Genomic DNA, 15,553 nt, shown 5'->3' with positions numbered 1-15,553 from the left:
GTGTGGGTCCAATTTGTTTTTCGGTTTTCTCGATCCATAACCGATTTCTTCAAGTTGGTCCTCTAAGTTATTTTGGTAGTCCTCTTTTTTGGACCTTTGTCAGGTCTCTTTCAGGGACTACTTTTATAACTTGTTTGGTAGTAGGCCGACTTCTTTACGTCGTCCTCTTCTAAGTTATTTTTGTAATCCTCTTTCTTTGACCTTTGTCAAGTCTCTTTCAGGGATTACTTTTATAACTTATTTGTTGTAGGAGACCGACTTGATCTCTTCTAAGTTATTTTTGTAATCCTCTTTCTTGGACCTTTGTCAGGTTTCTTTCAGGGATTACTTTTATAACTTATTTGTTGTAGGAGACCGACTTAATCTCTTCTAAGTTATTTTTGTAATCCTCTCTTCTAGGAGGTCGACTTTTTTGCGTCGTCCTCTTTCTAAGTTAATTTTGTAGTCCTCTTTTTTGGACCTTTGTCAGGTCTCTTTCAGGGACTACTTTTATAACTTTTTCATTTTGGGCCGACTTTGTCATGTCAGGCCCTTCTAAGTTAAAGTAATCCTCTTTAATAGGGTTGGCCAGACCTCTTTCCAGGGTTTACTTATAACTTGGGCTGACTTGGTCCGACTTCTTAACGTCGGCCAGTCTTTAAGTTATTATTTAGCAATCCATAAGACCTCGCCAGGTTCTTTTTTGGATAACTTTCGATAACTTCTTATATTATTCTGTGTTCATCTTTGCCGATTTGTAGAAGGTGGTTGCTATCTTTAGATCGTCTTTTAAGTGAATTGCGTTTTCACCTTTATCGGACGATTTTCTTTATCGTGATCGTGCAGTGAAGTTGTTTTTTCACTTTATGCCGATCTGTTGCTTTATAATCAGACGATGAATGCTTTAGATTAATGCGTCTTGAAAACTTGTAGAATATCTAAAAATATATTTTATTTAAAGGAAAGTGCAAATATATACATATGGGATTTTTTCATCCCTTTAAGCCGGATAGTGTCTGAGTCTCACTTGGTGCCTCATTAAAAAACCTTTTCAGGAAAAAGAGTGCATCCAATAATGAGATCTTTTACTTTTTCTAGCTGTAGTACCTTCTTAGGTTGCAGGCGTGCCATGATCTGGGAAGCTCTCGTTCGTCGAGTTCGGACAGTCTGTAGTAGCCCTTCCCAAGTACTTCTACAACTCGGTAGGGTCCTTTCCAGTTTGCTGCCAACTTTCCTTCTCCTGGTCGGGTTGTGCCTATATCATTTCGAATTAGGATGAGATCATTCTCCACAAAACTTTTCGGCACTACCCTTTGGTTATATCTGGAGGCCATTCGACGTTTTAGCGCTTCTTCCCTGATTCGAGCTCTTTCTTGGATTTCAGGTAGTAGGTCGAGTTCTTCCCTCTGAAGTTGAGAGTTGGCTTCTTCATTGTAGTGGACTACTCTGGATGACCCTTCCTCGATCTCTACTGGGATCATTGCCTCCACTCCATATGCTAGTCGAAACGGTGATTCGTTTGTGGTGGAGTGTGGCGTTGTTCGATATGCCCATAGGACTTGTAAAAGTTCTTCGGCCCAAGCTCCCTTTGCATCTTGCAGTCTCCATTTCAACCCAGCCAATATGACTTTGTTGGCGGCTTCGGCCTGTTCATTGGCTTGAGGGTGTTCGACGGAGGTGAACTGGTGCTTTATATTCAAGTCGGCTACTAGTCTTCTGAAGCCTGCGTCTGTGAATTGAGTGCCATTGTCTGTGGTGATGGAGTATAGAACCCCGAACCTCGTGACAATGTTCCTGTATAGGAATTTTTGGCTTCTTTGAGCGGTGGTGTTGGCTAGGGGCTCTGCCTCGATCCATTTTGTGAAATAGTCTACCCCTACTATGAGGAATTTAACTTGTCCTGATCCCTGGGGGAAAGGTCCGAGAAGGTCAAGTCGCCATTTTGCAAATGGCCAAGGTGAGGTTACGCTGATGAGCTCTTCTGGCGGGGCGATGTGAAAGTTGGCATGTTTCTGGCATGGTGGACATGTCTTTACAAATTCTGTAGCTTCTTTTTGTAGAGTTGGCTAATAAAATACCGCCCGGAGTACTTTTTTGGCAAGAGCTCGTGCTCCGAGATGATTGCCACAAATGCTGCCGTGTATTTCTTCTAGCACTTCCCTTGTGTTGGAGGTCGGCACGCATTTTAGTAATGGTATTAAGATCCCTCTTTTGTACAGAATGTTGTTTATGATGGTGTAGTATTGCGCCTCCTTTTTTAACCTTTTTGCCTCCTTTTCTTCTGTGGGCAGTGTTTCTGCTTTGAGGTAGTTGATTATGGGGGCCATCCATCCTTGGTCCTGACTTGTTATGGCTAGGGATTTTTCCTCTCCCGAGATTGACGGGTTCTGTAGCATTTCCTGGATGAGGCTTCTATTGTTGCCCCCTGGTTTGGTGCTGGCTAGCTTCGAGAGTGCGTTAGCTTGGGCATTTTGTTCGCGGGTATGTGGCAGATCTTATATTCCCTGAGATGTCCGTGCTGTTCCTTGGTTTTATCCAAGTACTTTTTCATGGTGGGGTCTTTGGCTTGGTAGCTCCCTGTGATTTGTGAGGTGACTACTTGCGAATCGCTGAAAATGTTGAGTTTATGAGCTCCGACCTCCTTAGCCAGCTTCAAACCATCTAGTAATGCTTCATATTCCGCTTGGTTGTTTGAGGCCGGGAAACCAAATTTGAGGGAGAGCTCGACTTGGGTTCCTTGGTTGCTTTCTATTATCACACCTGCGCCGCTTCCAGTCTTATTCGAAGAGCCATCCACGTAGAGATTCCATTCTGTAGGGGTTTCCAGGGTATCCGTGAATTCTGCGATGAAGTCGGCCAGATACTGTGACTTAATGGCCGTCCGAGCTTCATATTGGAGGTCAAACTCGGATAACTCAACCGCCCATTGTAAAATTCTGCCTGCTAAGTCTGCTTCCTGCAATATTCCTTTTATAGGCTGGTTAGTTCGAACCCTAATGGTGTGAGCCTGGAAGTACGGGCAAAGTCGTCGAGATGTTATAATGAGGGTGTAGGAAAACTTTTCTATTTTCTGGTAATTCAACTCGGATCCCTGTAGCGCTTTAATAATGAAGTAGACGGGTTGTTGCCCACTTTTGTCTTCTCTGACTAGTGCTGAGGCTATTGCCCGGCTTCCTACTGCGAGATATAATACGAGTGGTTCTCCTTCTCGTGGCCGAGATAGGATGGGTGGCCGTCCTAAGAATTCCTTGAAGTTTTGGAAGGCTTGTTCACATTTTGCTGTCCATTCGAACTGCTTTCCCTTCCTTAAAGTAGCATAGAGATCTTATTGCTGACCCTGCTAAGAACCTGGATAGGGCGGCCAATCTCCCGTTGAGTTGCTGTACTTCTTGGACACAGATTGGGCTCTTCATGTTGAGTATGGCTTGACATTTATCCGGATTTGCCTCAATTCCTCTTTGTGTTAGCATAAAACCTAAGAATTTGCCCGCTTCTATTGCAAAGGTGTATTTTGCAGGATTAAGTCGCATGTCATGCTTACTTATAGTGTCGAATACTTGAGCCAGGTCGGACAATAGTGTCTCTTCGCTTTGTGTCTTTATTAACATGTTGTCTACATAGACTTCCATGATTTTTCCGATGTGATTTGAGAAGACTTTATTCATTAGCCTTTGATAAGTAGCTCCTGCGTTCTTGAGACCGAAGGGCATCACAATGTAGCAGTAATTTGCTTTTGGTGTCAAAAACGAGGTTTTTTCTTGATCTGGTGGATACATGGGGATTTGGTTGTATCCGGAATATACATCCATAAACGAGAGGTATATATATCCGGATGAAGTGTCTACCAGAGCGTCGATACTTGGGAGTGGATAAGGATCTTTTGGGCAGGCTTTGTTGAGATCGGTGTAGTCGGTGCACATTCGCCACTTCCCATTTGATTTTTCACCAAGACGACGTTAGCTAGCCATAGTGGGTACTTTACTTCTCTTATGAACCCTGCCTCCAGTAGTGCTTGTACCTGTTCTTTCACAGCTTGGGATCGTTCTGGCCCAAGTTTTCTTCATCTCTGCTGTACCGGCCGAGATCCTGGATAGACCGCTAATTTGTGGCACATTAGCTTGGGGTCTATGCCTGGCATGTCTGCGGCTTTCCATGCGAAGAGATCAACATTGTCTCGTAATAATTGTACCAGTAATTCTTTCGAGTCTCCTTTTAGGATCGTACCGATGTTAGTTGTTTTGTCCGAGGTGTCTCCGATCTGAACCTTCTCTATCTCACCTTCTGGCTGCGGACGGAGTTCTTCTCATCTCTAAACTCCGCCAAGCTCAATTGCATGAAACTCTTCTCCTCTGCCTCTAAGGTTTAGACTTTCGTTATAACATCGGCGTGCCATCTTTTGATCTGCTTTTATTGTGGCTATCCCCTCTGTAGTCGGGAATTTCATGCATAGATATGGAGTCGAGACTATTGCACCGAGTTGATTTAGTGTTGTCCGACCTATGAGAGCATTGTAGGCTGAACTCACGTCGACCACAATGTAGTCTATTTTGAGTGTCCTGGATTGGTTCCCTTTTCCGAAGGTTGTATGTAATGATATGTATCCCAGTGGTTGTACCGGGGTATCTCCTAGTCCGAACAGACTGTTCGGGTATGCCCTAAGCTCCTTGTCTTCTAGGCCGAGTTTGTCGAAGGCAGTTTTGAATAAGATGTCGGTGGAGCTCCCTTGATCTATTAATGTGCGATGGAGATTGGCGTTTGCTAGTATGATGGTGATGACCATGGGGTCGTCGTGCCCCGAGATGATACCAGATGTGTCTTCTTTAGTGAATGTGATTGCAGGGATGTCGGGTGCTTCCTCCTTTCCCTCGACATGATATACTTCTTTGAGATATCTTTTACGAGATGATTTGGAGATTCCTCCCCCTGCGAATCCGCCGTGTATCATGTGGACGTGTCTTTCTGGTGTACGAGGTGATCGCGTGGTTCGTCTGGTATCTTTGTCCCTTCGTCTCTTTCTTTGATCATCATCTCGGGTTGCCAGGAACCGATCTAGTTTTCCTTCCCTCACCAATTTCTCTATGATGTTCTTCAAATCGAAGCACTCGTTGGTGGAGTGCCCTCACACTCGATGATATTCACAATACTCATTCCGGTTTCCTCCCCCTCTTTTGCCTTTGAGTGGCCGAGCTGGTGGTATTTTCTCCGTATGGCAGACTTCTTTATATACGTCGACTAGGGATACCTTGAGAGGGGTGTAATTGTGGTATTTTTTTATTTTCTCCCCTTGCCGATCTTCTTTCCTTTTGGATTCCTTGTCTTTGTCTCGGCAGGGGACCCCAGATTTGGAAGTTTCTCCTAACCGAGCATTTTCTTCCATGTCGATATATTTTTCTGCTAGCTCCTGTACTTCGTCTAAGGAGGTAGGGTACTTCTTTGATATAGATTGGCTAAAAGGTCCTTCTCGTAGGCCGTTGATGAGTCCCATGATGGCGGCCTCTGTTGGCAAGCTTTGTATGTCCATGCATGTTTTGTTAAATCTTTTCATGTAGTTGCGGAGGCTCTCCCGATCTCCTTGCTTGATCCCCAATAAACTGGGGGCGTGTTTGGCCTTATCTTTCTGGATGGAGAATCTGGCTAGGAATTTTTTGGCCAGGTCGTCAAAGTTTGAGATAGATTTTGGAGGTAGGTTATCAAACCATCTGATTGTTGTTTTTGTGAGAGTTGTTGGAAAAGCTTTGCAGCGAACTGCATCTAAGGCGTCGGTGAGGTACATTCTGCTCCTGAAGTTGCTGAGATGATGATTGGGGTCTGTAGTGCCATCATACAAAGTCATATCCGGGAGTTTGAAGTCTTTTGGAATTTTGGTTTTCATGATTTCCCTGGTGAATGGATCTTGCTCCTTGCGTGAGTTTTCCTCAGGAGTGGTCCGAGGAGCTTTTGATTTGAGGTCGGCTTCTAATTGCAGTAGTTTATCTTCCAATTCTCGACGTCGCCGTACCTCTCTTTGTAGATCCTTTCCGACCTCTCGTTGTTGTTGAGTTTCTTTTTCAAGTTGCTTTAAACGGTCTTGAAGTGCTTCTATTACCCCCGGATTTGATGAGTTTTTGTCCCCGTTGGATTCTGGAGTATCCTTTAATGTAGTGTCCGCGTTCTTGTGCGGTGTTCTGTTTTCCAGATCTGAATCATGGTCATTGTCATGACCGTCTGCCATGGTGTTAGGATGACTTCCAGGTTCCCTGGCAACGGCGCCAATGTTCCGAGGGTTACCTGAAACTGGAGGTCGATCTCGGGTGAGATCTTCTGTACTGGTCGGTGCTGACGTGTCCGGCTGGTAAGTGGCGGCCAGAGCTGTCGTGTCCGACTTGTTGGACTGACTGCACTGTTGATCCTTTGTCACCGGAGGGTGGGGGTACCTGCAAGAGACTCCGATGCTTAAGTTAGCATGGGTATTAAACAGGTTTTATGTAGAATCAGAGTATGAGTTATACCTGGGTGCTTCAGTGTATTTATAGTAGTGTGGGCTGACCTTTCCGATAAGATAAGTTAGTTATCTTATCTTATCTTATCTTATTTTGAGTGAAGTCAGCTTATCTTCAAGGGAATCGCCTTTATCTCTATAGGCTTTGGATTGCCTTTGGATTTGGGTCGTGTTCCTCTATTTGGGCCCTTTACTGGGCTCTCCTGTAGATTTGGCCAAGCTCTTTGAGAAGAGGTCGGCTAGTCGGACCTGAAGAGGTCGGTCGCCATGTCGCTAAAAAAATGAGGTTTTGTCGTAAAATGGTGGTTTCTTGAAAACAGCCTCATTTTTCGAAATGTAACCCAAACCTGGCCGGTTTGAACTCAGATCAGTTCTTGGTGAAGGTTCAGTTTCACTTGTGTATACTTCATGAAATTTTTCTTCAAAAGTTGAAACATATCCAATACCCGATTTGTTTGGTATGGATTTGGTATTTGATGAAGAAGCCACAAATTTTATAGAGGAAGTATTGGAAACTGCATCTTCCTTGGCTATGTAGCCTAAACCAGATTTTTCAAATAATGGTCTTTGACTTGCAAGTAATTTGTCCAAGTTACTAGAACTTTGAGCAAATTTTGCTAAGTCACCATTCAGCCTTTTAATCATATCATTTAATATTTCATTTTCAGCAATTAACTCATGAGAAGGATCCACAATGTGCTTTCCTTTTAATTTTTCAAGTTCAGATTTCAGAAATCTGTTTTCTTCAATGATGTCCAAAGCACATTCAGTTTTTTTCACTTTTTCTTTTAAAAAATCATTTTCAGCTCTTAACACATCTCTTTCAGATCTGCATTCATTGTACTTGTCAAACAATTTTGAGGTGTTTAAAGTGAGATCATCAATAATAGCATGTAAATCCTCAATGGTCAAATCATAGTAATTTATCTCATCAAGATTGTTGTTTCCAGCCATGAAGTAATCTTTGTCATCTCCTTCAGATTCTTCTTCTTCATTTGAGTCGTTCTCAAGATCCTCCCAAGCTGCCATGAGTACTCTCTTCCTTTCTTTCTTTCCTTTGTCCTCCTTTTTGAGCTTTGGACAGTTTAGCTTGAAGTGTCCAGCCTCCTTGCAGTGATGGCACGTCACCTTGCTCAAGTCGAGCTTGTGCTCCTTTGAACTTGAACCCTTGTATTTGCCCTTGTTCTTCATCATCCTTCTAAATCTCCTAGCAAAAAACAAAAGCTCGTCATCTGAAATACCATCACTAGACTCACTCTCTTTTGGTTCTATTTGTGACTTGAGAGCTATTCCCTTTTTCTTTGAGTTTGTGTTTGTGTGTGTGGCTTCATAGGCAAGGAGTTTTCCTCTCAGCTCATCATAGGTTATGGGATTTATGTTGTTACTCTCGGTTAGGACAGTGGCAGTATTTTCCCATTCTTTTGTGAGGCTTCTAAGGAGTTTTCTCACCAAGATTTGTTCTACATAGTTTGTACCCATAGCATCAAGGTTGTTGATTATAATTGAGAATCTCTCAAACGCTTCATCAATGCTTTCTCCATCCTTCATGCTAAACATCTCGTACTCTTTTCGCAGCATATCAATCCTCGTTTCTTTGACTTGTTTAGTGCCTTCGTGTGTAACCTGGAGTTTTTTCTAGATTTCTTTGGCTGTCTTGCATCTAGACACCTTCCGGTACTCTTCAAAACTGATAGCACAGTGAAGAAGGTTGATTGCTTTAGCATTCAGCTCTATCTTCTTCTTATCATCTTCATTCAATTCAGCTTCTTCTTTTGGAGTCACCACTCCATCAGCATTTGTTTTTGTTGGGATCTTGGGACCACTCACAATAATCTTCCATATGTTGTAGTCAATGGATTGGATGAAAATCCTTATCCTTTCTTTCCAGTAGGAGTAGTTCTTCCCGTTGAAGAAAGGTGGCCGGTTGTTTGACTGGCCATCAGTGAGGGTGTAGGCAACTGTGGTTGTGCCCAAGTTGTTCGCCATTGGATCTTTGCTCTAAGTGGTTAAGCTTGATTCTTGAGACCTTAGCTCCTGATACCAATTGAAGGTTGTAGTAGGCTTAGAGAAGGGGGGTTGAATCTATGCCTTCCTTTTTAGTTGCTATTATGACCCTTTAAAATAAACTTTCAATTCTGATTCTGTTTGTACTTAGCAGCGAAAATTTATGAGACAATTTATTTTTGTCTCATGAATATCAGAAAACAGAACACAGTAGAGAAGAGAGAAGCTAACACCAGCATGTATCCTGGTTCGGTTGCCTTGTGCTATGCAACCTACATCCAGTCTCCTCCACAACAGTGGAAGAATTTTTACTATAGTTAATAGTATTACATACACCAATTTCATAGGATTGACCCAATCCTTTCACACTCAAGTTCTAACCTAACTTGACATTGGCTATGCTAATACCTAACTATTTCACTCTTAGTGCTAACCCAACTAAGAAAAGGATACCTCACAGGTACAAGATACAAGACATAAACATACCTAAAGAAATCTGAAATAACTCTAGGCTTTTCTCTCAAGTGTATCACTCAGCCTTTTTTCACTCATGGCTTTTACTTGAGCTTTCTCACAATGCCTTTTCTCACAAGAAATTACAGAAAGATAAACTTAGAAAAGTACATTACAATCAGTAAAACATGAAGGAGATTGACTTCATCAGCAGCCTCTTTGCTATGTGCAAAACCATATTCGCAAACCTCAGATACAGTTCTTCAGTATTGGCCGAATGCTTCTTTTAAAGAAAGCATTATCCAAGTAGAGGAACCTCTTTTATCTCCTTGCATGTTATTGGGTTCTTCTTCCAAGGTCAACACCTTGAGCCTTGAGCTTCACCAACCTACAGATTCACTTTTTCACCTTATTCCCCAGAGTAGAAACTCTTCTTCTGACTTCCTCACCTTGACCGAAAGCCATAAAGCAGCAACCATAGAAATCTTCCAATGGTCAACTTGATCTGAACCCTTGAAAACCAACTTGGTCCCCAAGTCATGTTTAAGACAGTGGATACATAGCAGAGAAGAACAGAAATCTTCTTTCCCTTGTATCCCATTTCGGATAGAACAGAGAGTTGGGAAGAAGAGAAGAAACCGATTTGCATGTATGAGGAAATGGTTTACCTTTGATCTCTTCTTAAGCTTGATTTGGCTTGAACTTGTTGATTTGACATTCTGTCTTTCAAGCTTAAACCTTCTCTCTCTTACTTCTTTGGTTACTAGCTTAGGGAAGAAGCTCTTTCTCTCTTTCTTACTTTTCTGAGTTTCTGACTTGACTGAGATAGAGAGGAAAGGAACGTTTATTTGGTGAAAGCAAGTGAGAGGGAATTGAAATTCAATTCGGGATTGGATCGGGTAGTGATATGCTTGGCCCATTTTTGATTTCTTTGGCTTCTTTCTTTGCTTTTCCTTGGGCTCTTAATTTTGTTTTCAGCCCACCATCCTTGCTGATTGCTTTTCATTCCATTTGGGCTATGGAATTTTGGCCTGCAACAATAAACAATTAGTAATAAGTAAATATAATTAATCAACACTAATTATTTATTTTGTCCAAAAATAATGTTTGTCATCACTAATTAATTTGGTTAATTTCTTAACTCAACAATTTGTATAGAGGAATGGGTTCTTTTGGTTACATGGAAAATGTGAATACTTTTAACTTAGTTATCTATGCTCTGTGTAAGGAATGCCGACTAGTGGAAGCTATGTCAGTGTTATATAGGATGATGAAGGGTAAAATTTTCCCCAGTGTAGTCTCGTTTAACATAATCATAGACGCGGCATGCAAGATTGGCAACTTGGGTCTTTCCTTGAAACTTTTTAAAAAGATGACCATGATGTCAGGGGATTTTGTTTGGCCCAATTCTGTTACTTACAACTCCATAATCAACGGATTCTGCAAGAATGGGAAATTATTACTTGCAGAAGAAATGCTTCGTAAAATGGTCAAGATAGGTATAGAGCCGAGTGTTCGAACATATGCTACTTTGATAGATGGTTATGCTAGGTGGGGAAGTTTGGAGGAGGCACTGAGGCTCTGTAATGTAATGGTGGAAAGGGGATTGGTCCCTAATAATGTTGTTTACAATTCGATTTTACATTGGTTTTATCGTGAAGGAAGTATTGAGGAAGCTTCTTTGCTACTAGCTGACATGATTGATAAGCATATATGCCCTGATCAGTACTCTTATGCAATCCTTACCAAAGGCCTTTGCAGAAATGGATATCTGACTGAAGCTCTTAAGATTCATAGCCAGATTTTAGAACATAATCTAATACAGGATTCTTTTTCTCACAACATACTTCTTAACTATATATGCAAAAAGAAAAACATGGCAGTAGCCAAGCAACTATTGGGCAGCATGATTACTCGTGGCCTGGCTCCTGATGTTTACTGTAAACTAGGTAACACAAACGATGCGCTTCAAGTTTTTGATTGGATGATAAAGATGGATGAGAAGCCTAACTTGACAATATACAATTCTGTCATTAATGGTCTGTGTAAAATGGCCTCAATAGATGCTGCAGAATACATAGTTGATGAATTACGAAAGAGAAGATTATTTGATGCAACGACCTTTAATACCTTAATTAGTGGATATTGAACTGGTGGACAGATTGATAAAGTGTTTAATTTGACTATGGAAATGAAGAGCTTGGGAATTTCTGTGAGTAGAGTCACGTATAATACACTGATAAACCTTCTCTGCAAGTGTGGTTGCGAGGAAGAAGCAAAAGAATTGATGAAGATGATGATTGTCCAGGGTATTCGTCCTGATTTTGTAACATACACTACACTTGTTACTCACTTCATCAAGACATGTAGTCCTAATGAGGTGATTGCATTGCATGACTACATGATTCTAAAGGGAGTAGTCCCTCACCAGAAAACATATGATACCATTGTAGCACCACTTCTTTTAGAAGAAGGAAGAAAGAAAAAGTCATAATACATGTATAACAGTGTAAAAGGTTGTTCGGTCTCACAATTTGTCACTTTTCCATTTTTTTTAACACTAACAGATCATACCATTCATTCTTTGGTGTACCAACCACATTTCTGTCAATTCATATTATTTTATTTTAATTTTGATGTCCTACATCAACTTATATTTTCTTAATTATATATTATTGTACACTGGAAGTGCATTTTGCTAATTTTTGGTATATAAATTAATATGCAGCTTGATCTATTATGTATGATTTATAAATAAAAATATATTTTTTGAATAGTCTTTAACAAACTAATTGAGATAACATAGCTCTTATTGCTGGATTTTGATTCTTGAATAACAACTTCATTTTTTTTGTTTTAGCCATTCATTAATGTAAAGAACCTTATATATTTATGCGCTTAGCTGGAGGATTGTGAGCCACACTGTACTTTCTATGAGAAAAATATATCTATATTCTTTGATGTTAGAATATTTATTGGATAATGTAGAATGCAACAATGACGAGGGATTTAAATAATTTATACAAGCATGATTCCTTTTTCATAAATTTATCAAAAAGAATAGGTCACATTTCAGATAATAAAATTATAGTATATGTTAATATAATTACAGCTAATAGCAGTTATTGCAACATTTAGGTATTTTTAAAATAGGATAAAATTAAAGAAAAATAAAAATTAGCCAATGATTAGTCAACATGCATTTTGGATGTATAGTTCTAAAAATTCAAGTGTGTAGTTTTTGGAATTTTTAGATGTGCAAACTTTACATAAATAATTGTAAACTAGTAACTATGCATAATAGAATAAAATAAAAGTTATAACTAACTCAGACATAATCACATTCTGAGATGTAGTAATTCTCACTGTCCTATCATCTTAGAGTACATGAGGCAGAGAGGAGGTCCAAGGCCGTTCCGAAGCCTAGATTCATGGTTTACTCATGCAAGCTTTCTTAGCTTCGTGAAGGAGGAGTGGAGAGGTTTGGGGGAGATGCAGTTCACTGACAAGTTGAAGGCTTTGACAATCCTGTTAAGGAATTGGCATAAGACTAATTTTGGGGACATGGACAAGAAGATTACGAAGTTTGAGGAAGAAATCAAGAAGATTGATGACTTGGTAAGCAATGGCGTGTATGATGGAACGATGGAGGCTAGAAGAAAGGCGTTGGTTACTTGCTGTGAGAAGTGGTATGTCAGAAAAGAAGTCCATTGGAAACAGATGTCCCGGTCACGTCAAGCAAAGGAGATGGACAAAAATACAAGATACTTTCACAACATAGCCTCAGCAAGACGGAGGAACAATAGGATTGATACATTGATAATAGACGGTAGATTGGTGAGGAACCAAGCTAGAATAAAAATTGCTATCAAGGAGTACTACAAAGATTTATATCGCCAGGAAAATTCCCCTATGCTGAGCTTCAGAGATGGTTTGGTAAGTAGGATAGAGCAGAAAGATGCTGTAAAGTTGGAGGTGATGCTGACAGCTGAGGAGATCAGGGAAGCTGTGTGGGATTGTGAGTCTTCTAAGGCACCAGGGTGCGATGGGTACAACATGAATTTTGTTAAGAGGTGTTGGGGCGAGATTGGGCCTGAATTCACGGCTGCAGTGCTGGGGTTCTTTCAGACGTCAAGGTTGCCAACAGACTCTAACATCACTTGGGTGGCGTTAGCACCAAAGTTCATAGGGGCAAAGGAGATTAAAGATCTACGACCTATCAGCATGGTAGGATGCGTTTACAAGGTTATTTCCAAGGTGCTGGTCAAGAGGATAAGACCAGTGATGCCAGCATTAGTAGGGGAAACTCAGAGTGTGTTTGTAAGGGGTAGGAAGATACATGATGGGGGCACTTATCGCATGTGAAACAGTAAATTGGCTTAAAGTGAGAAAAAAGGAGGCGGCCCTAATCAAGCTAGACTTCCAAAAGGCATATGATAGAGTCAAGTGGAGCTTTGTGGACATAGTACTGCAAAAAATGGGGTTTGGCCATAAATGGAGATCGTGGGTTATGGAGTGTGTCTCCACAGCGTCTATGTCGGTTCTGATAAATGGGTCACCTTCCAAGCCGTTCAAGATGGAAAGAGGTCTGAGACAAGGTGACCCGCTTTCTCCGTTCTTATTTGTACTGGTTGTGGATGTTTTACATCGGTTGGTGGGAGAGGCAGTCAGGAGTGGGCGGATATCACCTTTGTTGATCGGTAGGGATAGTGTAGCTCTGTCACATCTTTAGTTTGCTGATGATACGATTCTGTTTTGCCCACCAGAGGAGGACACTATCAAGAATTACAAGCGGCTATTGAGATGCTTTGAGTTGATGTCAGGTCTCAGTATTAATTTTGACAAGTCGAGCTTGATTCCGATAAACTGTGAAGAACAATGGATCCAGAATATGTGCCAGTTGCTGGGGTGTAAAGGTGAGACCCTTCCAGTTAAATACTTGGGTATCCCCTTACGAGGAAATCCGAGGTTAGTGAAGACCTGGAAGCCTATAATAGACAAAGTCGAGGAGAAGCTCAGTCTGTGAAAAGCTAAACTTTTGAATAAGGCTGGGAAGTTGGTTCTGATAAAATCAGTCTTAAATAGTCTGCCTGTGTACTATTTGAGTTTGTTCAAGCTGCTGAAAGCTGTTGCTGAGAAATTGATTTCACCGCAAAGGAGGTTCTTGTGGAGTAAGGATGATGGTAGTAATGGAATGGCATTAGTCAAATGGGAAGTGGTGCAGGCCCCGAAAAAACTAGGCGGGTTGGGAGTTGGGGATGCTATGGTTTGTAACACCGCTATGTTGTTTAAGTGGTGGTGGAGGTTTGCTAAGGAGGATTGCCCATTGTGGAAGAAGGTGGTTTGCTCCTGCTATAATCTGAACCCCTATGAGATGCTGTCAACTCAAGTGTTACCTATTAGAGGAGGACCGTGGAAGGATATCTGCCATCTATATATAGTGAATGACCATATAAAGGATAAGATGATTACAGGCTTGTCTATGGAGGTTGGTGATGGGCGCCGTACGCGGTTTTGGGAGGATATTTGGTTGCTTGGTGGGCCTCTAAAAGAGCGGTTTCCCAGGCTTTTCTCTGTTTCAAACCAACGTGGATCTGTTATAGGGGATTGTGGGTTTTGGGACGGGTTAGAATGGATTTGGAACTTCTAATGGAGGAGAGAGCTCTTTCAATGGGAGTTGGGCCTACTGGGTCAATTACATGAGACATTGAGACCTGTGTAACTAGTAGTTAACAGAGAGGATAAGGTAGTATGGAAATATGAGAGACAAGGAATTTATACAACTAACTCATTTGTTCAGGTTTTGCAGGAAGCGATACTCCCGGAGGAGGTGACAAGCTACAGCTTTACAAAGACCATCTGGAAAGGGTTAGTTCCCCCTAGAGTAGAACTATTTGCTTGGTTTGTCCTACTGGGTAGGGTGAATACAAAGGAACGGTTAAGCCGGTTGGGGATCATTAATCAGGACAACAACGTCTGTGTTCTATGTAATAAGTATGCGGAGCACGTGCACCACTTGTTTCTATGCTATGATTTTACTTGACAGGTGTGGAGTGCTTGGTTAGCGATGATTGGACAACAATGGTCTGTTGCAGGGTCAATGAGGGAACATTTTTTGAGTTGGACAGAGGGACCAAGAAGGAGAGAGGATAGAGAGCAACGACTGAGATGCTTCTGTGCGATCGTTTAGAATATCTGGCTAGAGAGAAATAGAAAGATCTTCCAGAATAAAAGCAAAGGTGTTGAAGATATCACTCACATGACTGTGTTGAGCCACAAAGAGTGGAGTTGTGTAGATCCCTTTAGTTGTTGATGGCAATGCCGGAAATGACAAGAAGCTTCTTTTATTGGTACTATGTTTATTTTATTTGATTGTTAGCTTCTATTTGACTGCTCCACTGTATTGTGTTGAGCTCTTTCTTTTCAAAAAAAAAAATCGCTGCATGTTTATTTTTGACCTGGTAATAGTAGGAAAGCATAAATTGCTCAGAGCCTTTGAACAAAATTACACAGATCTCATGTAAACCAAAATAAGAGCACACCACGTGTATTAACTAGTTGATTCTAGCTACTAGCTAGGTCTGGCTGTATTAATAAGAGTCAATTACACAGTATAACAAAATGATCATAATTCATAAG

The 15,553-nt window shown here is 41.1% G+C and overlaps 2 protein-coding genes across 2 annotated transcripts; both read left to right on the top strand.

Moving 5' to 3' along the window:
• The first annotated feature begins 10,076 nt into the window (after positions 1-10,076).
• Positions 10,077-11,063, top strand: LOC112721977 (uncharacterized). Its single transcript, XM_072206167.1, has one exon. It carries the CDS (start codon positions 10,077-10,079, stop codon positions 11,061-11,063), a length of 987 nt encoding a protein of 328 aa, XP_072062268.1.
• Positions 11,064-13,391: 2,328 nt separating this feature from the next.
• On the top strand, positions 13,392-15,067 carry LOC112721976 (uncharacterized). Its single transcript, XM_025772969.1, has 5 exons — positions 13,392-13,614; positions 13,681-13,830; positions 13,990-14,402; positions 14,715-14,901; positions 14,961-15,067. Exons 1-5 carry the CDS (start codon positions 13,392-13,394, stop codon positions 15,065-15,067), a joined length of 1,080 nt encoding a protein of 359 aa, XP_025628754.1.
• Positions 15,068-15,553: the final 486 nt, after the last annotated feature.

This window comes from Arachis hypogaea, chromosome 11 (genome assembly GCF_003086295.3).
Source record: "Arachis hypogaea cultivar Tifrunner chromosome 11, arahy.Tifrunner.gnm2.J5K5, whole genome shotgun sequence".
NCBI lineage: Eukaryota > Viridiplantae > Streptophyta > Magnoliopsida > Fabales > Fabaceae > Arachis > Arachis hypogaea.
The sequence above is the reverse complement of the archived record's forward strand: the minus strand, read 5'-3'. Positions and strand labels throughout refer to the sequence as shown.

What these genes read in the sequence shown, in the direction of transcription:
- LOC112721976 (XM_025772969.1), top strand. Translation starts at nt 13,392, where the DNA reads ATGGGGTTTGGCCATAAATGGAGATCGTGGGTTATGGAGTGTGTCTCC. An exon ending in GATATCACCTTTGTTGATCG is followed by an intron (nt 13,615 to 13,680) that starts GTAGGGATAGTG and finishes TTTGCCCACCAG; the next exon opens with AGGAGGACACTATCAAGAAT. An exon ending in CCAGTTGCTGGGGTGTAAAG is followed by an intron (nt 13,831 to 13,989) that starts GTGAGACCCTTC and finishes TGATAAAATCAG; the next exon opens with TCTTAAATAGTCTGCCTGTG.
- LOC112721977 (XM_072206167.1), top strand. Translation starts at nt 10,077, where the DNA reads ATGGGTTCTTTTGGTTACATGGAAAATGTGAATACTTTTAACTTAGTT.